Consider the following 27,730-nt stretch of genomic DNA (forward strand, 5'->3'; position numbering starts at 1 on the left):
ATACTAATCAGAAGGTTGTTGGTTTGATCCCTGGCTGCTCTAGTATGCATGCCGAATATCCTTGAGCAACATACTAACCTTAAGTTGCTCTCTAATGCATGCATCCATCAAATGTTAGAAAGCACTTACGTAAGGAAAAAACAAAAAAAACAGACAAAAGTGCCCGTGTGAATGGATGAAAGAGACAAGTTGCATAAAGCGCTTTGAGTGCTCAGCTAGAGAGGACAACCATTTACCATGAGAATAGCCCGGCGACAGACAATCTTACCTGGTTTCATTTCACGAGAAAGAAAAAAAATAACTCCTCAAAACGTGCTAAAAACTTTAGATCATCTTTTCTAAGTCAAATTTTGGACTTCCTTTGTAAAGCACTTTACTGTAATTTTCACAAAAATATGTTGAGTGCACTGGATTACAGAATGCCTGCAAGGTAGGAGAAATCTATTAAAAAGTCAAGACACAGCAACAGTATTTGCAAAATGGTCATCTTTAATACACTCACGTTTCCACAGAGGATAAAAATGTGATCCCTAGTGTCTAGCAGTCATATATCATTGCTGCGTACTGGACTGCTTGCACACTACCTATACACATACGTGACATACATGAAAGACATTTAAATCAACTGATCCCAAGGCACAAACATGCAACACAAGCCCTACAGTTCGCCATGCCAACGGTTACTTAGATGACCTGTATAGAAATCCTGCTGAGTCTTCTTCTTTGAATCTAAAACACTTTGAAGTGTCTAAGCAAAATACCGCCCAAAGGTCATGGTGTTTTTAACCATCTTGCTTCCACCCATCAAATCCGTTCAGCTGTGTGCAGACAGACTGCAGGGCATGTGTGCTGTGGGTTTGTCCTGTGACTGACCCATGACTTAACTGGCTGTCACAGGGACTGCATGGCATGCCAGCAAGCAGCTGTGGCCTCAGTGCCTCAGTTAGGCCTGTGGCCCTCAGTCAAAGTGTCTCTCTGGGTGTGAGAGACATAATAGTGTCAGTGTTGGTGGTGCTAAAGAGCCCGTTTGTTGATGTTGAAGATTTTGACAGAGTGGTCGGCACTGGCGCTGGCGAGCTGGACCCAGGAGCTCTCCTCCTCGATTTCACTCTCTCCATCACCCTGTCCATCCTTCTTGCCATTCCCCCGACCTGCTCGGCCACTCTTGGGCCTCCAGCGGAGCCGTTTTACTGCCAGAGTGTGGCTTTGTCTGTGAGAGGATGTGTGATGAAAGGAGACAACAGGATACTTGTCTGGATGACAAAACAAGCTTTCAGACATCATATCTATTTTACACCAAACCATAATTTCTCTGTTAAACACACAATACAAAAAATTTGTTTGGTATATTTTGCTACAACTGGGTTTGACCATCTTTTCCCTTCACAACTACCTTAATTGTTCTCGGCAAAGATTCAGCAAGGTGTTTAAACAATCCTCAGAGGTCATGTGAGTAATGTGGTCTCATTCTCATGTTTAAGAAACCAGTTTAAGATGATTTGAGCTTTGTGACATGGTGTGTTATCTTGCTGGAAGCAGCCATCAGAAAATGGGTACACTGTGGTCATAAAGGGATGGACTTGGTCTGCAACAATAGGCAGTTAAGTAGAAACAATGCTCAGTGGTTCCAGGGGCCGTAAATGTGGCAAGAAAGTACCTTTGATTTGTATTTATATTATTATAATACATATTAAAGTTCTTTTGTTATATGTTGTTCATTTTTACCTGCAGTAACCAATGAATTTTCCAACTTATATATCATCTTAAAATATGAAAAAAAGGCTTATCTGAGGTGTGACTTCCTGATACAAAGACTGTGCAACCTATCTTGATCTTTACAGACTATAGTGGCACAGACCAGTGTGAGATAAAACATCGACAGACCTGAAATTAAGGTACCGGTTGATGCCATCTGCATCTCCTCTTCAAAGGAAGCAGACATAATCTCCATCACGCTTATCTAATTTTTTTTTATTATTATTGTTATTTAAATGGTAAATAACAGAAAGCTTCTGCTTCTCAACAGCAATCAGAGTGAAGACCCACAACTGACACTGTGATGAACCTCAGATCGACTGCATGTGTGCAGTAAGGATACGAGGTGTCCGTTTCACCGCAGCAGCTCCAGTCGTCTCCTCCAGCAGGCTCGCTGCCAGGGCTCCACCTGTACAGCCGGATCCTGCCACACTCCAGGCCAACTGCAAGCAGGTAGCTGCGGAAAGCAGGAAGGAAACACAACAAAATCGAACTTCAGAGCAGACCTCGTTTTCCTTTGCTCTGACCTAGATGTCTTGAACCAGTACTGTCACTCTTCGCTACAAGAGTTAGACACTTTTACCACATTTAATTCCATTTCAGCACAGTATGAGTGAACCTCCGGGGTCTTTAGATGAGAACATGAAGCAGTTTAGTGTCAGCCACAGTCATGTCATGTGTTTAAATTAATTGGATATAATGTTTCTTTATGTGAGGTTAACAGCTTCTAAACCAATTAAACAATCAGTTAACTGATGAGCAGTTTAAGGGAGAAGAAAATAGTTCAAAACTGCAGCTTCAAATTATTGAAGCAAACTTCCAAAGTACTGAAGACAGATATAAGACCTGGCCAGTCGATATGACGGTAGTTGGATGTCATGTAACACAAACCTGTCACTAGAGCAGAGTACAGGGCAGAACGCTATAGCAGTAGCAGAATCGCCCACATCTAAGATGGAAGAGCACGGTTTAATCTCAGGAGGCAGCACAGGGTCTCCAGAGTCCAAACTACATGGGCCCCATACTATCACCTGGACAAACACACACACACATTTTGTTTAAAAAAAACGCAAGAGTGCAACTAGGTGGTATTATTGTCAACGCATAATGTGACGCAACATTTAAAAATTACCTTTTTGTCTCGACTTGATGTTACAAAGAATTTGCTGTCAGGGCTCCAGTCACATGACCAGATGATTCGGCTGTGTATGGCTGTGTCCTTTTCTGTGTGCGCATACAGTGAGAACAGGGGCTCTATATGGAAACGGGAACAAAGAGCAACAAACAGCTGCATTCAAACAATGGTAAGAGTGCCGGCACTACATGTATTGTGTCACATTTCAGCTCCACAACAACACTTTTCCAACAGAGGATGAGCTTGTAGCAAAACTTTGTGTTATGATTACTGCAGCATGACATCAGCACGTTTAGATCCCAGCCTCACAGCTCAGTAGCAACAAAGACTCTCCCGAGCGACAAATAAACAACCGAACAAGACAGAGAACCTCATTCCAGCCCTCCATTTCAGTCAGTTTTGGTTTATGACCTGCTGCTGTTTATTTCCCTAGCCTAAGTCATTTCAGCCTCCAGATTGGTTTCCCTAGAGAGCTTGTTTGTATGCTGCTGGCAGCTGCCTGCCTGCATGTCTGCAGTAGTCCTGCTCTCCACTGGCTCTCTCTCACACACGCACACACACACACACACACACATAGCATGAATATTGTAAAACATCAGCACTGCCACAAAAGTCTGAGTTAACCAAAGTGTTGAGGTTTGTGTTCAAAGGATTCTCCTTCTCCCTCCTTCACAATCTTTCATTAACACGACTGGCTGTTGAGCTATATCACATCACACACAGATGAGGACTGGAGACACAGACTATAGAGAAAGTGTCCATTTTGATAAAACACACAAAACATATCAAGAAGACTAAAAGGTAGAACATATAAAAGCCCACTCAGGTTTAAAAAAAAAACAAAAAAAGGAGGAGAGAGAAGGTGACAATGTCTCCAAGGCCAAGACAAAATAGGGCGGTGGAGGGAAATGCTCAGGCAAAACAGGTAGGGGCCAGAAGATGTGTGAATAGAATAGAGGTAGTCATTTGTTTGATCAGCTCTGGCTTCATTTAACCTTCCCTAGTCTGAAGGTAGGAGACTGTGCGTGTCCTCGTGCGTGCTCCTCACAATCACCTTGAGTGATTCAGCAGTCAACCAGAACAGACGGGGAGCCCCCCGCCCCTGGAAAAAGCAAAAAAACAAAAAAACCCTGTAATCCCTTGCCATTTCTCTTAAGAGAAACCAAAGACCAACACACGCACACGCACACACAAGCCCATTCAGCTATCTTAGTGAGGACCTTCATTGACATAATGGTTTTCCTAACCCTAACCATAACCTAATTGTAACCCTGACACTATAACCACATTTTGAGCCTCAAAAAGGCCTTCAAACCTGTGAAGACCAGTTAGTGTGTCCTCACAAGTGACTGTTGGTTCTCACAACTATAGTAGAATGCAGATGTCGGTCCTCACAAAGATAGCTAGACAGAAACACACACACACACACACCACCCTGCCTCTGCGTAGCCCACCATTCAGGCGAACAGAGGAGTGCGGGACGCCTCTGTCAGTGCCCATTAACACCATCCGGAGAAGCCAAGAGAAACATAAGATGCTTTACCAGGTGCAGGAGGAGGTAATCCTTAGGGCTTAAATGTCGTTTTCTGTTCACCTTAAATGCAGGATTGAGTTATTTGTAGAGTCTGTGTGCTGAGGTTCTCTCATATAAACATCCTCTCCAAGAACACACTCCTGTTGACAACAGCAACAGCTCTACACAGAACTTAGGCGAACAGAAATCCAATATCTGAGCTAGTTTTTTCTTTTTCTTTTAAATAAAATGTTTGATTGTTTTCAAATGTATTGTTTCTCAAGGTTTATTGATTATCTGGATCCATATTCACAATGTTTCAGATGTTTGAGAATTAGATTTGGGAGATGTTTTCTACCTACTTAGAGTGAAAGTATAAAATTAAGAGCACCTCTCACAGTATCACACCTTTAGTAAACACATATATATAGAGGAGGTGTGGGAAGCCAGATCGGGCGCCCCCCCTTCTGGCTCTCCTCTCTGCTCTCTCCCATCTCGTCCCTTTTGTCTCACTTCTCCCTATCACCTTTTCTATCCCTTTGAACAAGTGAGGCTCCATAAATGCTAAAGAGGTAAGTATTATTTCTATGTTGCAGTGAATAGATAGGAGCAAATAAACTGTAGAAAACTAAACAGAAGAAAGAACAAGAGAAATAACAATTTAACATAAACCAGTGACACACTCCGGGGCCTGATCAACCCTGGCAGGGCCTCCTTGGATGAGGGAGTCTAATGATAATGGCCGAAACACCCGATGAATCCAAGGTCCACTACAGACGATGTGTCCCAAATCTTAATACGATAACCTAGATCAGATATCTACTTACTTCTGAATTCAGAAGTATTATGAGGACATGGTCGGTAGTAACAATGGTCATAAAAAGTATAAAAACATGTCAATACCTCGGTATGTCAGAGCACTGACTGTATTGCTGATGGTGACAGGAAGGCTCTAACATTTGGAGGATGTGGTCAACCAGTAAGACCACGTCCCCATGATCATAACCTATCAGTTGATTATCATCATCTAAGAGGATACAAGTCGTATGGAAAATCTGTAGCAAAGCGATATCACTTCATACATGAAACATGTATCAACACCAAAAATCTCATGCTAATGACTTTGCCACATTAACATTGCTCAGTACACTAGGAGCGAGAACTTGTAATTGTAAGTAGTGTGCATGAAGTATATGCTGTGAAAATGGAGAAATGTTTGCAAAACAACCAATGTGACTTTTATCCATCAATGTCTTCAAATTCAACTATGATTTATGGTTGAAAATTCAGAAAAAGTTTTATAACTTATGTTAAACCTATGTTTTTGACAAGTGAGATGTGTAATGTCATAATATAGAAAGAACCCTATAAAGATTTTAAATATGTTACATTTGAACTCTGACCTCTTCTTCAAGGCCAATAGAGCCATCTAAAGGTCAAAGTGATAACACTATATAGTTATTTAAAACAACCTTTCTTTCTATCAGTTTATATTTAAAGCATACAGGCTTAATCCCTGGCCTCTCCTTCAAGGTCAAATAAGGTCATAAAATGTCTCACTTTTACATTTTACATCTGTCTTTCTTTCAAGTTGACTCCAAAATGCATTATATGTTTCAAGAAAGTATTGTTAAGAGAAAGTAAATAAGCTGCCTAGTTAGTTAGAAATATATTGTGGTACATTTCTAGATACTAGATAGTAGATGTAGTAGACGAATATAGTAAGCTCAATTTATTTATGTCCAGTTATTTACAAATCATTGCCTATTACCCATTACCTACTCCTTCATGATGTTCGTACAATTAGAGTGAGCATCTGTCATGCTACCTTTATCTGATTTTAATTCCACTTCAAAGTTTTTAAAGTATGTCTAAAAAGAGCAAAGAAAACAAAATTAATATACAGAAAACACAACAATGCGAGCTGCCTTAGCCGAGGTTTGTACTCTGTGACTGCCGGGTGAGCAGACAGATGATGATGCTTCAGCTGGATGAGCTAAAAACTCTGTAATGTCGGGATTACAGCTTCATACCACTTCAGGCAGAGCTCCTTTTTATCATCGGTGAATATTTATCACCCTTTATCACTCTGGTCGTGTGTCTGGAGACTCTGACTGAATAAATCTGGGACCAAACAGATACCTTATGCCAGATGTGACTGGTTAGAATCTAAGTTGTACTGATTATGTAATAAAATGAAATCAACAAATTTATTTATTTAATAGATCATAAAAAGGCAAAAAAACCCATTAAAAAAACAAGCAAAGTGAGACTGTTTTATTGGTTGGTTGTTCCATGGCATCGTTTAAGAGGCCAGAGACGATTTCTCACTCAGAAAGCTCTCACCCATGTGAATCCTGACAGTGTTGACCTTAGAGAGACAAATCTATTTCTCTGACCTCATGTCAAAACCACTGAGTTAAGTCACAAAGGAGGGTAAAGGTCAAAAGACATTGACAAAATGACTGAGAGAGCGCTAAAACTGAGACTTTTCAGCTGATATTTGCTGGGTTAAAGTGGGCCGATTTTATCCGTAGCTGACCACAGCATGACTACTCTTCAAGGTAACTGGGGGATATTTAACCTCATTATCTCCACTTTCAGCAGTGTATACACTCTTAAATTTGCTCTAATAGTTTAATAGTTAATAGTTTTCAGTGAGTCACATTAGACATGTTTTGCCAACCATCACATTTTTAGTGCAAGACACCAGCTCTCAAAGTGCGTAAACAAATCTCACACCTACCGCAAGGAAGCATCGAAGTATCCTCTTTATGGGTTAAACTGGCTTTTTGCACACAGCACACAATCTGAAGATCACACTTTTTAAACATTTTAGCACCTAAACTGACCCACAAACACCACTGGAAGTGGGAAAGACAGTTTTTGTGGCTTTAGCTGAAGTTGGCAAACACACAGAGGCCTCTTTATATTCACAAACCGTTCATGTACATTCAGTGTTTTCTCATTTACTTCTCTCTACAATTTCACAGATCAGAGCCCCACAGAGCGCTACCCCCAATATCACAAATCCCAGTTTAACACGAAACTATAAATATCATTGTGGTTTGTCTTTATCAGCGCATGCAAAGGCTACTGCATCATGCTTTATGTCTGTATTTATTCAAAGTGTTACTTCAGAATTTTCTTTTCAAGCTTCATCCCAGAGAGCATAGATTTGATGAGATCTCTGCAATCCACCGCAGAGGATTTGATGTATTCTGCATGGTAATTACCCATTTGAAAGCCTGTTTCAAATCATTGCTCTACCTACAAATGTGGAATTATAAGCCTTGAAGGAGGGAAGTAAGCACTAATCGTTCATTTTGGTCAGTCTGGTCAGTTTCAAATCTTTCCTATATTAAATCCATTTTGGACTAGATTCATTCAGTGCATCACTTGTTTGGCTCTTCATAGTATTAATGAGGGGAGTCCTTCCAATGAGGCCAGCTTGACTTGAAATTCAATTTGGATCTGCTCTGTGGGTTTACCTTATTTTAATTATTTGGAATTAGGGGAGCAATTCTATGTGCCAGAAGGGCTCCGGCATTGTCGTTTTTTCTTAATATTCACTCAAGCACATTTTTTAATTAAACTGAATTTATTTACAAAGCATTATGAGGAACTAACGTCTCATCCTGAGTCACACTGCATTTGGAAATCAAATCCTGAAGACCAAACACTAATAACCCTGTAAAACAGACTTCCTTATTAGTCTGTGTTGTCCTCATTTCTCACCTGGACTTTCAGGTGTGGGGAGATTCCTTCTCCATAAAGACCAAGTGCGATCTCGGGAAACAGCCAACAGGAGCTGTGCATCAGGTGAAAAGGCCATTTGGGTAACCGTGAGGGTGTGACATGGAAGAACCTGCAGCTGACGCCATGTGGTTGTACTCCACAGCAGCACTGCTGCATGCTCAGCTTTGGATGCCTGGAAAGATAGTAAGGGGTCAGTTCATTGTCAGACATAAAACACACAATGCTTTATAAAAGCACCTGTGTTTACTTTATAAGCTACTTCTACAGTTGAAGTGTTCCACAATGAAACAAGATTATTTCACGAAAAAACAAAAACTGCCACAATCAAAACAATTAGCACCCCTGATGCTAACAGTCAGTTCTGTATCTCAGTCATCCAGGTCATCGTAGTCAAAGGAGCTTGCAATGAAAAGCGTCTGGACTTCTTTAAGTTGCTTGAAGACGTTTCACCTCTCATCCGAGAAGCTTCTTCAGTTCTAAGGTCAAATAGTGGAGAGTCCCAGATTTAAACCTAGTGGGAGTATCCCCCCACAGAGGGACAAAAGGACCCCCTGATGATCCTTTAATCGCCTGAGCCAAGGTGTGAAACTGGGTGTGGGTCCCAATCAGCCAGGGTTTCGGGTGAGCTCATTGTGAAACCTGGCCCCACCTTATGATGCGAATTCCTGAGGTCAGATGGCCCAGGATGTGAGTGGGCGTTAAGGCGTCTGGGGAGGGAACTCAAAACTGGATTATAGATGGCAGACAGTTGGTGTCTGCCATACACAGACCTGGATGACTGAGAACCTTCACAGATACGTCAGTTCTGTATCATTTTCTCAAGCTCCTCCAGATTTGATGGTCTTCTGGCATGAACTTTGGTCTTCGGTTCACCTTACAGGTTTTCAATGGAATTCAAGTTGGGGCTTTTTGCAGGCCACTCAGTAACATTTACTTTGGTCTTATGGAGGTAGTTCTTCACCAGGAGCGACGTATGTTTTAGGTGGTTGTTGTGTTAAAAGACAAAGAGACAACCCAGACCCAGTTTTACTGCCAACTACTTGAGGTTGTCTTTCAAAATCTTTACATATTATAGCATCCCCATAATACATCCACCTCCGTGTTTCACTGTGAGGATGGTGATCTTTGGGTTGTACACCTTTCTCTTCTTCTTTCAAACATAAACAGCGCCTCTGTGGCCAAAGAGCTCTCGTTTCCAGTACGCATAAACTTTCTGCAGGTCGTTCTTTCTTACTTTAGTCTAGATTCAAGGTGTCTCATCTGCAGAAGTTTCCTTGGTATGCAACCTCACACTTCATTCCAGTGCAGGGATCTAGTGGTTGTCTTCTTTGAGACCACAGTTCCTGACCTGGCTAAGTCATTCAATAATATCTTAGCAGTTGTTCTGTTGTCTTTAGACTCACACTTGTTTTCTTTCCAGAGTCTTTCAAACCCTTTGCTTCCTACCCTCTGCCAAATTTGTTCTGTACTGTGTGGTACTCTGTGATCATACTTCTCACTCCAGATCTTAACACTTGGAAATGTTGTGATAACTTTGCATATCCATCTCCTGCTTTGTGAGCATCAACAAATCTTTTTATCAAATCTAAACTGATTGATTTTGTTTTGGGCATGATGCTTTCTCAAGTAACTGATCAAACTCTCACTGAAGTTTTTATAGTGTGTAAATTGGAAGATAACTCTCAGCTTGAACTTGATTTTTAGAAGCTTTGAGCATTACAAAGTTAAAGTACACCATTGCACAGCAGTGGTTTCTGCTTTGACTCAATAAAGAGGTCGGTTTTTCAGGGGGTCTAATAATATTGACCCTGATAATCTCATTTTTTTCCTGAAATAATTCTGTTATTGTGTGCAAACAAAAATGATTTATGCTTTCTAAAGAAAACTTTTTTAAAAAGTCAACGGTCTGTTGAAAAGAAAAGAAAAAACACTGAACATTTTTGACAAAAACCTTTAATTGATATTAGATTTAGACAAGTTAGTAATGTCTCTTTCTGCATAATTCAAGATGATCTGTTCAAACAGCTGCACAAGATCTGAAAACACCCTCAGTTATAAGGAAGTTGGTTTGGGTGGTCAGAAACAATCCAGACACCACAATGGTACAGGCCTACATACATGGCTACGTAAGGAGAGGCTGCTGTCCAAGAAAGAAGGACCTGGCTCCAAAATGAACAACCCCAAGCTCGACTAATGCTTGTAGCTGACCACATGGACGAAGAAATAAAACCTCTGAAGGAAAGTATTATGATCAGATGAGACCAAAATTAAGTTGTTTGGCTACAAGTATTGTCAGGTCAGCCTGGGATTTTAGAAAATATTGGGACCTAGAGGAAAATAAGTCAACATACGGACTGGAAAGCAAACCAAGTAGAACCAATCTGCAGTCTGATTTGCCAACCAGAGCGTTAAAAAGACCCACAAAGCAACAAGAGCAGCAGCAGTCCAGAAGTTTTGAGATATACGTGCACAGAATGATGAAAATGAAAATAGTTATTAACTGTATTTAAAGCACATTTGGGTCACTTTGTCACAAACTTTGTGTACAGGATATTATGGGCTTATGGTGAAGAGCGGTTAAAAAGAACGACATAATTCAGCTTTTTCTCTGAATAATTCAGATACATTTGAGTAAATATTTTGTTAAAATAAAGTAAAAATGACACACTACTGCTTGGTGTGCGCATAATTGGGGATTGGCTTTATTTACATTTATTGTAAGAAAATAGTCAAACGAAGCGGTAAAGGTTAGTTAGATGGTTCTGTCAGATGTGTACATTTATTAGCATATAGGTTTTTATTTTTACATCTGGTTTTTGATTTGATTTGATTTGGTTTTTCATCTAAAGATCTAATGACCCGATGACTAGTGTTGAAAGACAAGCTAGACAGGTGAACTAATTGAATCTATTAAAAAAGGAAACCAATTAAAATTTACGTGGTTATTGAGGGGAATCTAATAAAGCCCATTTGGGTAAATGAAAAAAACTCTTAAGCAAGGAAACTGCACAAATTTACATAACTTGACAAATAAATCTAGTGAAGTAAAGGTATCATAGTGCTGGGCAAAAGAATCTGTGGGACTGGCATACGTGGATGTAGTAATTAAGGCAAACTACCTCAGAAATCTTCAACATAACTTCAAACCATCAGCCTGACAGCTGAAGCTTGAACACAGTGGGTGCTTCAAAAGGTCGCTGAGCACATTAAATGTGGTTGTGGAATAAGTAAAACAGCCAAAGTCCTGTCCTCAAGTCCTGTCCTCAAACTTATTAAAAGTGTGTGGACTGTGCTTACAGCCATGTGAAAGTCAAAGTATACCTCGATGCTTCCAAAGGAATTAAGAGGGTAAGCAGCAGCCAGATGTTGCTGATCAAATGCATGCGATTAATTGATCATCAGCAGGTGTGAGTCTTGGCAGTTTGCTTGTCTGGAGCATTTGGGTATGTGTGAACACAATTCCACCAGTGGATGTCCCAAGGTCAAACCACACAATGCTCAGAGAAATTATATTTAAAACAAACAAACAAAAACACTTTAGAGCTATATCTCAGACTCTACAGACCTCAGTTGCCATGTTATATGACAGCACAATTAGACTGAGGCTGCCTCTTCTCTCTAAAAAGAACAAGGCGGCGTCACACAGAAAACGATTATTTCGAGTTATTGTTGTTAAGGTGGTTCTACAAGCTACTGAATGATGGTTGTACTTGGTTTTTCACAGTACTCTGTGAAACTGTGCTTATAAGAGTATTCAAATATCAAACTGGAAATATATTAAGTGTCTTCCATGTATAATTGTGATTCTGTATGTATTGGGGGGGTAATCTTTTTATTCCTAACTGTGGGTTTTGCCCAATCATTGAGCCCCGAAAAAGGTCAAAGAAACCATTGAAAGCCTGATATTGCCCTGGCAATCATTTGTATGATGACTGTAATTAAACTTTCGACTGCAATTGCAGTGCTGACTGTGACATGCAGTCCGGCCTGGAGCTTATCAAACTGACCTTGCATGCAGATGCCACCACTGTTCTGCTGCTGTCAGATGCAAGACAGAACATCTCAAAGCCGTGCCCGTACCTGTGGACAGGGGACAATCATACAGAGGTTAACCATGAACAGCCACTCTGACTGTGCAGAAGGACAGATATATGTTACAGACAGACAGGGAAGGGATGCATGGTGAGGCAGAACAGAGGAAGAGCTCCCAGTGTGACAGTAAATTAAATATTCTTTTATTCCAGAGTGTCACTCCAACAAGCTTCCAGGCTCGAGCCGTCGCCACTTGCTGACAGGTAAATAATTAGAGTGTGAAATTAAAATACTGATCTGTGATGACTAGTCCTTCTCCTGCTGACACAGATGAACAATGATGATGCTCTAGCTAATCACTCACGGCCTAATTGCTTTTAGCTTGCCATCACCTGGTTGTTTTAAAATGCCAACAAGCTGAAACTGCAGTCTGCAACTCAGTGGAAAGAATTTCCAGCCTCTACCAGCGAGCTTTCAAACACTGCAGCAATTTGGCCACAACAGGGAGAGGATTATTTATGCCACAAAAAATAATTCAGTCACTTACTCATTTTAATGTTTCTATGCTGCACTAAACGATTCAAGGGATGAAGCCAAATGAAGGTAGAAAAATGCTTTTCAACACACACAGTGTTCGCACCTCAAATAAATGGCTGAGTCGTATGTCATGTTTATGGTGGAATGACCGGTAAATGGATTTAACATTGGCCAAAGTGTGGCAATATATTCAATCTGGAGAAGTGGCTCATGGGAAGCTGAGTAGCTGGATTCTGACTAGCTGATGAATATGCCGCTGGAGTTGTGGGTGCAGAGGTGAGGGGGTAACAAAGAAGATGTAGGGAAATCTATTATTTTCAGATGGAGTAGAAACTTTTCAATAGAAGACACAAGGAAACACTGATGTCTTTATAGACACAAATATATCAATAAGTACGTCAGCATTTCACTTACAGCAGGTAACAGAAAATACATATAAGATTTAGATACTCACAGTTTCTGGACCTCAGGCCAAAGTGTGTTCTGGAGAAGATGATCCTCTGGTGGTGGCTCTGCGCATGCACGCACACACGCACACACGCACACACGCACACACGCACACACGCACACACGCACACACGCACACACGCACACACGCACACACACACACACACACAAAATACAAATAGTTTGCTGTTATTTGTAATGCCCTGAAATCTTAGTTGTTCAAAAATAATTAACAATCAGCTGAATAAACAAGGAATGGCTGTTATAATCTGAATTTAAATGTGTGTCTGGAATCCACACAAATTAAAGAGCAAAGAAAGACCTTAAAGGATTATAAGGGGGTTTAGGAAAGCCCTTTCAGAAACAACATCACTAGTATTTGCGGAACATAATGTACCACACTCAGTAGCTACACTGGGACACAGCTACGTGTTAATAGCTGCTTTGATAGTTACAGGGATGTAAACATACACGCTTCAGAGTTTAGTAGACTGAATAAGACGATTACGAGACTGTAGATTACAAACTGACTAAGCACACATCATCTAAGCTTTCAGATCCTGATTGATCCCGTCTCCAAGTCAGGGATAATTTCTGAAGGTAATCAATCAGCTTCCAGATGTGGTGTGAATAAATGAGTGGCACTCTCTCACTTTGGAAAAGTTTTTTGATTCTGTTGATGTCCGATGCTGCAGGTATGTAAGACTTTTAAACAGCAGAAATCAGAATAACAAGTTGGTTATTCATTTTGTTAACACTTCACCAGAAATTTTGTTGAGCATAAGAAAAAAAATCTGATCCTAAGATTTTACACTATTTGCAGAAAATAAAATTATAATATATTTTTTAGAAATCAAAGGAGTTCTTTGGGGGAGAGTGAGACTGGAAACAGGTGTCTCCTGCTCTTGCCAAATTTTGTTTTCTTAACTTGTGAACAGGCTGCACTTTCAGACATTAGGTAGGCACACTCAAATGCTCTCAGAAAATTGGAATTTAGACTAAAACTAAACTTTAGTCTAAATCAACCTAGACTCAAGCTGTCTTAGTCTATGCAAGACGGTTACATTTCTAGGGAGGTAGAAGAGAAGAAGAAGAAGAATACTTTAATTGTCCCACAAGGGGAAATTTGGTTGTATCAGCAGCAAAAAAAAACACACATATACAAAAAGAACAGGACACAGAACAGAAAACAAAAAACACAGTTTTTACATATTTACATCACGGACAATAGTTACCAGAGCTGAGTACAGTACAGTTGTTAAAACTAGCGTACAGATAGTGTGCAAACAGGGCAGGATACTGAAAGATGTTTAAATACTTAAGAATATTTAGAATAATTAGAAAAGTGCAGATTGTGTATTCTACCTGTGCATTAAAAAGTAGACATGTAACGTCCAATAAGTTAGTGTATATACAAGCTGAGAAAAGTAATGCGCTGATGTAAACATCTATGTTTGTTGGGAGCAGTTTTGATTGTACAGTCTGACAGCTGCAGGGAGGAAGGACCTGCGGAAACGCTCCTTCATGCATCGAGGATGCAGCAGTCTCTCACTGAAGGAGCTCTGGTGCACATTAGGTTAGGGTGTAGTGTTTCAGAAGGGTTTGTGGTTAGGCTGTAACTATGACATAGCACAGAAGTGTGTGACTATCCCCTTTCAAAAAGGTTTATGATACAGACTGAAAAGAAGAAACGCTAACAACATGATAATCAGCTCAAGACAATGTCTCACATCCGCATATGTTTACATTTAATTGCATGAAATCCTGAGAAATAAAACCCATCACCCTAAAAGCAACACATTATTTTGAAATAAGAACCTGTTTCTTTCTACTGTGTGTTTCTTAACATTTGCTGGTGTTCATGGGGGATTAAATGATGCCCAACTGTTTCCCTCACATCACCGGATCTGCACAAGTTCAGTTTCCCTTTCTGAGGCATGTAGTTGATAGCTGCACTTTCTGCGTTTTTGCTATCGGACATGGGCTCCCCTTTTAGCCTGATTATTCATTTCTCTCCTTGCCCGCAGAACCCAATCAAACAAGTAAAAATGCATTGTTAACAGCGGTCTCCACACTTGGTTGCTCCCGACATAGCCCGGGGTCATCAATACTTAAACTTTGCAATCACATAAACCCACTTTCTAATTAGCATTGCAGATTAAGGAGTGGCTTCAATCATGTTGATGACAGCCCTTGACACCCTCTAGCCCAGGGGTTTTAAAAGGCTGCACTACTTTCTTTTCATTTGACTCTCGTTCAATTCCCATCTGCCTGTTTCCTACAATTACCTTCTCTTTTGTTCCCCTAGTTTTCCTTTTCCTCCGTGACCGTTTTAAACCTTCTCTGTTTTAAATGATCAGTTTTTAAACTTTTTTTCTGGTTCCTGTTTTTATTAATTTATTTTCTTGTTGCTTCTGCTCGCATTACTGGCCGCTCTTCTTTTTCCAAACTTTCTCCTGCTGTGATACCATCAGCCTTCAGCAGACCACCTCCCCAAGAGAAAACACAGTGGACTCTATAAATAAAGCTCTAACTAACTGCATATCATTGGCTCTCATAAGAGCAACCAGCAATAGGCATATCTCTCAGACTCTTAAATGACGAGTATGACTCAGGCTTTCAGACTCTAGAGGGAAACAGGGATGCCCTTTTGGCTTAATAATTATTTATCAGAGAGGTTTACTACATTTTAAGTGAGACTAGGTCATCTGTAAAAATACTTGAAAGTGTAGATCATGCAGCAGTACCTGTCAGGTTGAGTGGGTGGAAGTAAGACTCCTGGTATTGGTCAGATACCCTGTTGAACTGCTCCCCCTCTTCATTGTTTTTTGGCACAAGGTCACCTGGAAATTGAAATTATACTATTACATTATGCAAAAGCAATGAACAAACCTGCATATGAATAAGCTTTCTCAAACTACAGAGTGAAGCGAAATTGATTTTTGATGGAAATCATCAAACAAAACTGCGGTGTAATTTTTGATTTTACCCTGAAATACAGCCTTGTTGGACAGCCCGAGGGCAGGTGTGCTGGCTCCTTCTGGGAGGTCGGCAGAGTCCTGACATAGTTGAAACAAACACAGAAGGTATATTCATGTGTTAGAGACTGCAAAGGCTTTTTAAGGTGACTGAACAGTCCATTAAGTACTTTTCAGGGAATAAAGCTTTCGTAAGATTTAATTCCAAACATCTCCACCAATGGGAATAATATACCTTCAGAATAAAATCGAATATTCTTTAGATACACATTTAGCTGAACACTTACACTGGATGTTAACAGAGTTTCTTTTGAAGTCCCAGATATATTAGCAAAGTTCTCCACAAAGTTACGAGGTGCTTGAAATACTCTCAGGACCTTCTCATCAGCTCCAGACACAAACTGAAACCTTCCGATCATGGCCAGACACTGCATGTCGTATCCATGGATCTGCGGCCGAGAGATTTCATGCCACGTGACCTGCAGTGATGACAGCCACAAAAACATATGCTTAACACGTGGCTCTGTTCATTTGGTCGCGTTGGGCAGTGCCTCCCTTTTCGATAGATCTCTGATGTTTGGGGATTTATTTTCTTGGCCCAAAACCCAGGCCTTTGAAACGACGCCAAATACAACATTGATTCTCCCGTGCAAGTGAAACATTTCCAGCTTAAGATCCAAAGTGTTCTCACAGGGGACGATGGAAGCCTCCATTGTGATAACTAGATTTCATTTGGCACCAACATCAGGTGGTATTGTGGCAATAATCCAAACTGGCATCTTGAATAATGTAGTGGAAGCAGGAAGCGTGACTACAAATGTTTCTACCCCAACTGAATGGTAAACTGGTATGTCTTACCCTGTTTCTAAAATGCTAGGTGGATAACTATATTGGCAATTTAGAAGTGTAGTCTTTTACTTTAATATATTACCCCACTGCGATATTGCTTTCAGTCCCAGCTGAGTCGTCTTAGAATATATATATAGTGTTGAAACTAAATTAGATATAGCCTAAAGACATTTAACAAACTGAAAGAATAATACATTAGAACCTGCATATATATCCCATAAGGGACAAGGCAAACGGCCTACGCCAAAAAAGAACAACACGCTAAGTAGCAACTGTTAGGACGAGCCAAGACGAAGCAAATCATTTGAATGGCAACGATATTCATTAAATACAAGTGCATTAAATATGGTTGATATATTAAATGATGAAAAATAATAATAAATGCAGTGCGGTCACAAGTAGTCGTTTTTTAACTAAAATTCTAAATCTTAATTAAATCTGAATTTACTGTAAGGAATATGAACTTTTGATGGGTATGTTTTATATTATCAGTGTATCCCAAGCATTCATCATATAGAGCGAGCAAAGTATGATTAAACTGTGAAATATTACTGTACTGTTAATAACTGGTCACCTATTTCTTTAATCTTGCCACTGAATGAGGATACATGTAGAAATCAGACCGGTTTTATTTCATCACAATGTGAGATTTAACATGTATCCAAATCACTAGACAAAGATTACCATTTGGCAATTTTATTTAATTCTAAAGTCACACAGTCATGGTCAGCAACTCCTGTTAACATCTAATCGCTGCTACTGGATGCAATCAGCTCCAAAGAGGAGCATTCCTGTGATTACTTTGATGGCAAGCAGACCGCTGCAGTTGCCCCTTGTTTGCATGGAAGACTCTGGCTTGCGCACACTTGCCATTTTTTCTCTGAGCTGGAGTGAAACTTGAAAAAGTGTGCAGAGTACACACATTCCCTATAGCATTCCCGTATAAAGTACCATTCCCTGAAAAGTAAGACGTCCCACTGGTCTCCAGGCCTGTGTGACTGGGGCCTGAGAAGTAGTAAGTCATTAATCATGTGGTTCAACACAAGTTAAGAACCATGGGATAATCTTTAACACAAATTTGACATCTGAGAGACAAAAAAAAAATACTGTGGATGTTGTGCATGTTTTGTTGCATCTAAACTGGACTGCTGTGATACACTGGAGTTAGTCAATCATCTTTTGCCCCTTTTCAATGAGTCCAAAAATAAAAAAACAAGAACCAAGAGAGCCTTGCACTGCCTCCTTGTGCATTACAGAGTTAAAAAGTGGTGCCGTTTCTGTTTAAAGCCTTATATGGTCTTGTACCGGCAAATGTGGTAGATATGCCGGTACAAGACCAAAACACCTCAGACAAGTATCAGCTGACTTTTAAATCTAAGTAGAAGACAACTTTTCGGTCAAGCTTCCAGAAACGAATGATTTCTGGAACTGAGATTGAAGGATTGGCTGCTGTTGGATTATTTCAGGGAAACACTGAATGTGTGCACGTACGACACGGCACTGATTGTAGGGTTTATGCTAAACGAAGCTTGAATTTTTGTTGAGCGGCGAGAAAAAAAGAAATAACTAATATACCTCAAACACATTTTCATGGTATCATATCTCTACAGCAGTATAGTGAGACAGAAAGGTCACTGTAACTGCTGTTGTTATGATTCAATGCTGCTAATTGTGCATCTGTTTTTACCTTTTTGCTCTCTTGTGTCTTCCATGGAGTAAATAACCTGGTGGTCTGGTCAGAGCCCACACTGAGGATGAACTCACCCTCAGGATCCCAGCTCAGGTCCTGAACTGCATTAAAGTGACCTGATATCACAACTCCAGGTCTCCACTCTCCCTGGAAGAAAGGATCGTAACTGCTCAGCTGGTTTTAGACATTAACAGCTATATCAGTGGTACATGTTCCTGTCCCAGAGGCAAATTTATTTTAAAACACAACCTCAGGTTTGTGCTGAACTGTAAATGTAAGTTCCAACTGGGTATAAACGTAAACCCAGTTGTCTCAGAATTAAATCATTGGGCCTTGAGACATTTATTCAATTTCAGGGACAAGCAACAAAGACAAATGCTAAGCCAGTCATACTGAGTGGCAGGCAGGAAACCTGGTGTGACTAATTACACTCAAATACACTCTCACAGTGAAGCCGAGGGGAAATGCACAAACAGTGAATCTTATTTCAAATTGAACTGCCACTCTGCTTCAACATAAAAACGATGTATACTTCTTCTGGAAATAATGGGGGGGGGGGGAAAAAAACGTTAACATGCAACTAAGTAAAGGACATTGATTTGAAAGCTTGGGTATAATCACCACATCTATGGCTCTCACCTCTTTGTCTAGGTCCTTGCACCAGAGATGTAGTGCACCGTGAAAAGCATGAGCTAGAATCATGGAGCCGTCGGCACTCATCTGGCAGCCGTAGAAGCCTAAAGTGTTACCACCAACCTCCCCAACACGCACCTGGCGGGAAAGGAAAAAAAAAATAACTGAGGGCAAACTTATTGGGATGCATTATTTAAAAAAAAAAAAAAACTTTGCGAGGAACCTAGAAGTAATGCTAATGCTGTCACTAAAACTAGCTTCTTTTTTATCTCAGTCTACTCACAGAAGTGAAGCCATTCCTCTGTTTCGACTCGACTACTGTAATAAGGCTTTATTCATGTGTCAGTGTGTCACTGCTTAGCTGACTGCAGCTGCTCCAAAGCACTGCTGCATGGTTATCAGCTGGCACCTGCAGACTCCACATATCTCCCACATTATCTCAGTGTCCCTATACTGGTTGCCTGTGAGTTCAAAATAAAAGTCAAGATTTTATTATTCGCTTTTAAGGCATTATATGGGTTGGGGCCTTCTTGGCTCTCTGATCTTTCAATATATCACAGAGGTCTGCAAATGCTCCTAGCTGTACAGAGGTCCAGATTAAAGCACAGAGGAGATCAGGCCTTTGCAGTTGCTCTACTCACAAAATGTGGCTGCCAAACTGCCTCTTCACATCTGCACCCTTTTTTATTCTTTGGCTTTTAAATCAGAATGAGCTGTGAGTCTTTTGTGTGTGAGGGTTGCTCATCTTATGTTTCCTTTCTTAAACTACGTCAATTTGTCCCATGCTTATATGTTATTTGATTATTTTAGATGTAGATTTCTATATAAGTAAACTTGACTCAACAAACATCGCTGACATTAACGTGCATTAAGTGTCACATACAGAGAAACAGCAGCGGCGTAAAGAAAGGATCCTACTGCATATAACAATCTCACATGCAGTAGTGCATAAAGCTCATGTGTCTCCTCTTGGTTCTATGTAAGCCTACACGCTGAGGTTTATGCAAAACAGGTTGAGGGAGGGAGAAGTTAGGATTGTCAAAGCTCTTCTCAGTCTCCCTCTAAGACTTATTAACTAACAGACTCCATAATAGCAGACAGAAGCAGGAAAAAAATAAAAACCTAACAAATTAAGCCAGCGAGCCAGATGAGAAATTATGTAAAATGGGACTTATTAGTCTCATTGAATAATAATAAGAAATTAAAAATTAAAATAATAAAAATTGAGTTGCATAAACTCTCTGCCCCCCCCCCCCCCCCCCCAAACAAATACATTTGTCTAATACATAATGAATGCAATTGCAGCCCAGCGTATCACATTAAACAAATAATGATGAAAAATGTTTGAGCTTAAAAACACTGAGAGATTTGCATAAATTGGATTTGGTTGAGAGCTCGTGACCCGTACATCATGCTATATAGAGACTAAACCCTCCATGTGCTGTGAGCTCGCAGTACAAAAGACATCCAATTTTAAAATTACCAGTAATCATGGCCAGAAAAACGACTGACTCCTTTAGGATTTTCATCACCTGTCCAATCATGTGCACCTTGCCTTTGTGCATACAGACAGTTTTGTATTGAATTTTGTGGATTCAAATCGCTGCCTGTAGCAGAAAGCCCATTTTGATTTAAGTGCAGTTACCAATTACCCAAACAAATGAAAATTCACTGTTTAAACCCCCTATGAGGTCATCCGAACTCACTTTAAGTTTCTTTAAAGTTTATTCTAAGGCAAGAAGAGAAAAGAAGCGAAATACGTAAATCAAGTTTGATATAAGAAGTTAAAGGAGAACTGCAACAACAAAATATTTATATTCCACAAGAACTAGATGGCAACAAGAATACAGACTATAAAGAGATAAATTGCACTGGATTCTGGATTAATTTGACCATTCATTGAAATTAATACCCAAAGTAAATTTAAATTACATCCTGAAATAGACGACAATATTAGACAATATTGTGCTGCTGCTTATATAATCAGTACAATTCAATGTGGGATTACGTGACAGAAATAACTTAAAAACAATGTAGAAATTAATCAGAGTATTCAGGCCACAGGGAGCCGTTTTAACCATGAGCTGTCAAGTGATGCAACTAGTTCGCACAAGAAAAGAGAACTACCTTCATCCTTCAACCGTGATAGACACACCGAGTCTGTACACTTCAAGGACAGCGGGCATATTGCAGACCAGGTTAACTTCTCACTGCCATGAAGAATTCAAACAATTAAAAGCTTTATTGGGCCTTGAGGCAAACTGGGCCCAAAGGGGAGATCTATTCAAATCGATAGCAGTCAAACCAAACCTCGAGTGCTACACTGCACCCTCAGCAGCACTGTGTTCTGCATCCAGGTATCTCTCCATCTTTAATTAGCCCATGCCTTAAAATGATATATGTACTGGCTATGAGGAAATTTGAGAATTGCTAAATTCACACTTTTTTCCCCTCTTGTACAGCTTGGTCAGTAACCTTTGTTTTGTTTTTTTTAAAAGGGTCGTTTATTGTCACCAGTGACCTGAGGCAAACTGCAGAACACACAGTGAATAATGCGTATCAAACAAAGACCTTAAGAGGCTACGCAAAAACACAGTATCAGCAGAACATACATAATTTAGCTACGGCAGTGTACTGTATGTGGAAGTAAACTGAGGATCTCAATCATCCTACGTTCTCGCCTGCATGTACTGGTCAACAGTGACCTTCAAAATAATGCCCGTATGCAGGCTTAAACACAGCGGAACTAATGACAACGATAAAGGCATGCCTTTACTTTGAATGGCACAATCTTCCAGCCATCTAGAAAGAGACAGAGTAAGAGAGAGGAAAGAGAGACAGCCCGGAAGAAACATAGATGCCGAGATTGAGAGAGAACGGGATGCAACATTAAGCAGATTGATTTTAAAATTCTGCACACAAGGGGCAGCCGTAAATCATGTAAAAACTCGCAGAGGCAAAAAGCCGTCATCTGTCTTGTTTATGAGAGCAGGAACAATATGGATGTGTGGTGTGCCTTATCGCTGGACAGTGGGTAGTGGGAGTATTTGGGAGTAATAGAACAAGGACAGTAAAAATGGGGAGGTATATATCATTTGCAGAGAGAGAGAGCTTAGCCATACTGAGAAAACCCATTCAGCATGAAGCACAGGTATTAAAACCCACATTTTTTTTCTTTTTTTTTTGGAGCAACACTGAAAGATGGTGAGAGCGGCTTTTCAGTTTTTCTCAGTCCTTTAAAAAATACAATGCGTGTAAAATATAATAAAAGATATAGTGAAGGATTATTTCCATGACATATGCAATAATGGACTTCTCTTAATTATCTTGGCAGACATTTAGCATAATCTACAGTGTGGGAATATTTGTGCTTGCCTAAAGATTTGGAAAAGATCTGACAGAATAAGAGTGAATCAATGACGTGTACACTATTTGTAACAGAAAAGGGCCGCCTATTTATTACAGTGCTCCTCAGTATAAAGTTTGCAGGGTGTTTAACTGAGTTCAGACTGTCACGTGTGGGTTATTACTTGAAATATTATTTGGCAATTCATTTTCAACTTGAAAGTTGTTCATTAGGAAGTACAGATAAAAAATGTTTTTGTGTAAAAGAATATCTTTTTAGCTTTTTGTGTTTATGATTTGGTTTTGTCTTTGTTAATTCTTTTCAAAAACACTTTTTTAGTACTTTAACATTTGTGTACACATAATGTCAACAGCAACAGAAACTAATGTCTTTCATTTTTAGAGAAAACTGATATACATCTCAGAACCCATTGCAACTTCTTCAGGTTTTCAATTTTCAGTAACACATTAGTGTGCAAAAGTCTTGGGCCGCCTATCGTTTCTTAATTTTGCTCAAGAATGATGGGAAATGGCTGCAGTGATTTCATGAAACATACAAAACTACATGGAAATACAGTACGTAAGGAAGAAACGACCATTTTAACAAACTTTAAAATGAATATTTGGTTTGTTCTTCAGCGCAGCCTGATCGTGTTGCATTATGGATCATGCTGGTGAAATGCAGCTCCACCCCATGATAAAGCATGGCTGTAGATACTCACTATTGTACCTCCTTTCTAATGGCATACCTAAACCTTGACAGCCACCTTTCCACTGAGACCATTTCTGATGAGTCTTCAGTGAAGAGCAGATACAGAGACGATGCAGAAATTCCAAATGCCTCTATCAGGTCTTTGGTTTATTTCTTCCTTTGGTATTTTCCAACTAACGTAACGGCAGAATATGTGCTTTTGTGACAGACTGCTAGTAATAAAGTGTCTAAAGATGCAAGTTAAAAATGGTTGTTTGCTGCATTGTTTGTTATGTGTGGTTCATTTCTCGAATTAGGTGCCCTTTTTTGTGCCTGAATGATTCGTAGGTCAACATTAGGTAGCTTATCATAAACATAAAACAAACACATTCCTATGAAAATGGTCATGTACAAGCCTCGAAGAACTATTGCTCAAGAGCTCTTTAAAAACTTACAAGAAAGTCTGGGTCCTTGGAAAAAATCTAAAGAAACGGCATGTAGCTCAAGATTTTTGCAAAAAGAAAATAATAAAAATCACATGTTTTGGATTATTGACACGGTTGACTTGCTGATTTTTTTTAAACTATAGACTCACTTTGCATGAAATGAACTACTTGTAGCGTCATCTATAAAACACAACTCACTTTGGACTTTGTTGCTTTCTGTGATCTGCCATGCGACTAAGTGTAACCTGAGGAGGATACATACGCCAAGGTCTAAATAAAAGGTTATCTTCAGACACACACACACACAAACTGATAATCCCTCGAGGTGCTGTGGTGGCCCACTGTGGTCAGTTGAAGATGTTAATTACCAGTGTGCCTCGTTAGTGAGATGTGCTTTACGCAGCGGTGGGCCCCAACCATCCCACTGCTAGCCCTGCTCTCCATTAAATCTCACCAATTACTCTAATCAGGGTAAAGAAGTGGAGCGCTTCTTTGTAAAAAAACAGCTAATTAAGGCACACATGGCTGGTCATTTAGCTCTTTGGGATCCCCCCCCCAAAAAAATGCCAGTCTCAAAAAGGAAAACCTTTGTGAGGGTAGAGAAAACACTCAAATGCCTTTAATTCCCCAAAACATATCATTATATAAATTGAGTTTAATTCAATTCAAGGTGTCATTGTTGTACCTGTGTGTTTCTGGTGTAAGTGACAAAGCGTCTGCAGGCAGAGGAAACTGTCAGTTCAAAGGTTTGAATCTCAAAAAGAAATGGAGGGGAGAGCAAAGAGAGGAAGAGACTCGTATGCTATGCACTCTTACATTCAGCAAAAAGGTTATTTCAGGTATGGGTGCTATTTCTTTATTTTTGGTATCAAGAGAAAAAGCTCTGGCTATGGAGGGAGATTGGCTGCACTAGACTTGACGCCCATCGCTGCTTTTTCTTTTCCCTCTGACTGCTTTGTCTAATCATACTGGGAAGAATTTGTGACATCAATGCTCGCTTCGGGTCCTAATCATCGTCCCTTTGTCGGATTCAAGACTTTTATAATTTTCTCCTTTCTGTAGTCTTTGTTGCTCGTCGCTCTGAATGTGGACGATGAGATCAAAGGTGCAAAAATGCAACTGATCAAGTGTGGAATCTTATTCATTACTGCAGAATGTGATCACAGCCAAGGTGCCTGCCATGACGAGGTCAGCCACTTCTGTTCAACTGGATGAGTGCGATGTGTGTGTGAGAGCATTTTTGGTCCACCATTCTGGGATGCCTCTGTGTCCGAGCATATCTTTGGCAGTAGTTTGTATCAGACGCCTATGCAGTAAGTGTCAGGTATGAAGGAAGGTACTCTGAGGTAGCCCTGAACCACATGAGAATAGGCTTTGCACAAAAAAAGAAAAAGCTGTGGGGCAGATGGGCAGAGAACTGTTTTTTCTTTGCCATCCACACTTGAGTTAAATTTAGTCTCATTCTAGCACAACAGCAGCTGTTTGGGCACCAAAGACACGAGGTGGAGGGGGGAGGAAGAAAAGGAGGCCAGAGATGATGTCAGAAGGGGATAGAAAAAAAAAGGGAGGAGAACATTATGAAAGGTGGGTGTGAAGAGTCAAAAAGAAAGACTGATGATTAAAAAATAAATAGGAAAGGTGCTGCAGTCAGAGGCTATGACACATCTTCCACCAGCAGCCTCTCCATCTCTTGTTGGATGTGTTAGGGAATGGGCTGTTAAAAAAGGGGGGCTCAGTGTGAGTAAGTAATAGAAGGGAGGATGGGGGGAGGACAACACTGGCTTTGCTAAACTCACAGTGCTGGGCTCAGCGCCTCTTCATCACTGTCTATCACTTCTATTCCTGACACTTCAATGTCAGGGAGAGTGGAAACTGACGCAAGGGCACTGACAGCAGGAGAAGGGATACTGTGGGCGGAGGGTGCAGGGTGGAGGGGGGGGGGGGGGGGGGGGGGGGGGGTTCAGGCTCCAGATCATGTCACAAGCAACTGAAAGGAAAACTGGCCAAAATAGAGTGAGGAGGTGGGTGTGCGAGTCTCCGTGGATGTGTGAACAAACCCTGTGCTGACTATCAAGAATGACTGAATTCACTTATTGTATATGTGTGGAGGCTCTGTGGACCTGCATGCACAACACTGACCTTCTCTATCCACACGCCAGAACCCTCCTCAGGAGCCCAGAGGATCATGGTTTTGTCCATAGAGGCGGAGAGCAAACAGAGACGCTGTTGCAGCTCGCCACCTGCAGGAGGAGATAAAGAGATCTATTTTCAGGAAAGGCATGGAGATCAAAAAATTGCTTAACAGTTGATCATTAGGCCAGTGCTTCTCCATCTTTATCACGTTTAAGCTGAAGTACATCCTACTCCCAACATCCTTCGTTCTCGGCCGCATGTGCAAGTTATTTGAACAGCCAAATTTTCATAGCATGTTTTTTTAAACTACTTATCATTTTAATAATCTCAGCGACCTCTTTACTTTTAGTGCAGCTCAAAAACTCAAGGAGTACTGATGAACATGTTTTGCTCTTTTCAAACTGACTGCTCTCTATTTACAACAAACACCAAGAACAAGAAAAGATCACAAACGATGGTGCTGTGGTTAAAAGTTCTCTGCTCCCCAAACACACAGATAGCTGCAGGCACGACTGCTTTCCATGCAAAGACCACCAAACTGCAGGGAGATTGCAACTGTCATTTCATGAAGTGTTTTTCAGTTTGGACACATGTGTCTGCATCATAATTATTGTAACTTGTGTTGAATTATAAATTAAAAATAAAAGATTGTTTGTATTTATGTATCTGAAGCAAAGATATATGTAAAGTGAATGTGATGTAGGAGAACCAGAGTTTAAAGCAAGAATTTATCGCATCCATCTGTCATTCCTTTGAGGACTAATTAAGTCAATAACTTTTAACACTTCTATTTTTCTTTTTCCTTTTAAAATGTCACAGTCTCTCGCTGGCTTTTGTAAGCCAAGACTGAAAGACAAAAGGGGAAAAACATGCCTCTTGTGTCCAAGCCAATTCATTTACTTCCACCAGCTGTGGAAATTGAGTAAGTGATTGAAATGTTTTTTCTCTGAATCTAAAATAAATGGTCTGATTGTGTTTTCGACTAACATAACTAATAGATTGTAGCAATGACCAACTGGCAAATTTATGCAAGTGCATGCCCAAAAATGGGCGTCATAGCAGGCATTTCCTCCCAGGTTTTAATCAAGGTACCTTGATAGAAAGGAGGCTGCCAGTGAACCCCATACACCCAGTTCTCATGGCCTGCCAGCACCGTTTCAAGGGACACAGCATACACTGAGGACTTATCTGTAGAAAGAACACAAATGAAGCCTAAAAAAACAGCTTAAAAACAACAACAAAAAACCTCCACAGGAAATAGTGTCTGATTACGAGAACAACTGCATGAAATTTGAAAAAATTCCACACACAAAAAAACAATTATGTATAAACAGACATACAGGTCTGTAACCATCATGTGCCATTAAACCTTCAAAAAGCATCTCTCTTCATTTGGCTAATTAGCGCCCCTTTTATAATCAAGCCTGGGTGGCCCACTCACCTCTCTCCTTCACTTCAAAAATGTCCTCTTTCATTTTGATGATGCTGTGATTGTCCTCTGCATGGGTGTCTGTGCCAGACTTGGCACACAGCCTCCACACTCTGATGAGAGAGTCCTGCGAACAGCTGGCTAATAACAGCTCCCCACCTGAATGAGTGAGAGTTAAAAACCCAAAAACCTTCACTACAAAGTTATTATGTGTATTTTGTAAAATATCCTATTGCAGAATCTATCCTCACTTTACATCATTTTATTTAATCAGATCATGTCCTTCAATGAAATGTGTGGTATTATGAAATATAGTGGTATTGTTTTGGTGTGAACAGAAGCAATGACAGTCCAAAAA

The 27,730-nt window shown here is 40.2% G+C and overlaps 1 protein-coding gene across 1 annotated transcript in view; it reads right to left on the reverse strand.

Moving 5' to 3' along the window:
• Window positions 1–479: 479 nt before the first annotated feature.
• Window positions 480–27,730, reverse strand: part of elp2 (elongator acetyltransferase complex subunit 2) — a 34,149-nt gene continuing 6,898 nt past the window's right edge. The window contains exons 8-22 of the mRNA XM_087835212.1: window positions 27,385–27,531; window positions 27,036–27,131; window positions 25,950–26,050; window positions 19,335–19,466; window positions 18,693–18,842; window positions 16,444–16,635; window positions 16,168–16,237; window positions 15,926–16,021; window positions 13,186–13,243; window positions 12,170–12,242; window positions 8,142–8,334; window positions 2,888–3,009; window positions 2,647–2,786; window positions 2,099–2,212; window positions 480–1,210 (exon numbers count right to left, since the gene is read on the reverse strand). Coding sequence (XP_087691338.1) covers window positions 1,015–1,210; window positions 2,099–2,212; window positions 2,647–2,786; window positions 2,888–3,009; window positions 8,142–8,334; window positions 12,170–12,242; window positions 13,186–13,243; window positions 15,926–16,021; window positions 16,168–16,237; window positions 16,444–16,635; window positions 18,693–18,842; window positions 19,335–19,466; window positions 25,950–26,050; window positions 27,036–27,131; window positions 27,385–27,531 — 1,880 coding nt within the window. The 3' untranslated portion in view covers window positions 480–1,014. The remainder of the gene's footprint in view (window positions 1,211–2,098; window positions 2,213–2,646; window positions 2,787–2,887; window positions 3,010–8,141; window positions 8,335–12,169; window positions 12,243–13,185; window positions 13,244–15,925; window positions 16,022–16,167; window positions 16,238–16,443; window positions 16,636–18,692; window positions 18,843–19,334; window positions 19,467–25,949; window positions 26,051–27,035; window positions 27,132–27,384; window positions 27,532–27,730) is intronic.

Source organism: Neolamprologus brichardi, chromosome 22 (genome assembly GCF_056152115.1).
Source record: "Neolamprologus brichardi isolate AB-2024 chromosome 22, ASM5615211v1, whole genome shotgun sequence".
Classification (NCBI taxonomy): Eukaryota; Metazoa; Chordata; class Actinopteri; order Cichliformes; family Cichlidae; genus Neolamprologus; species Neolamprologus brichardi.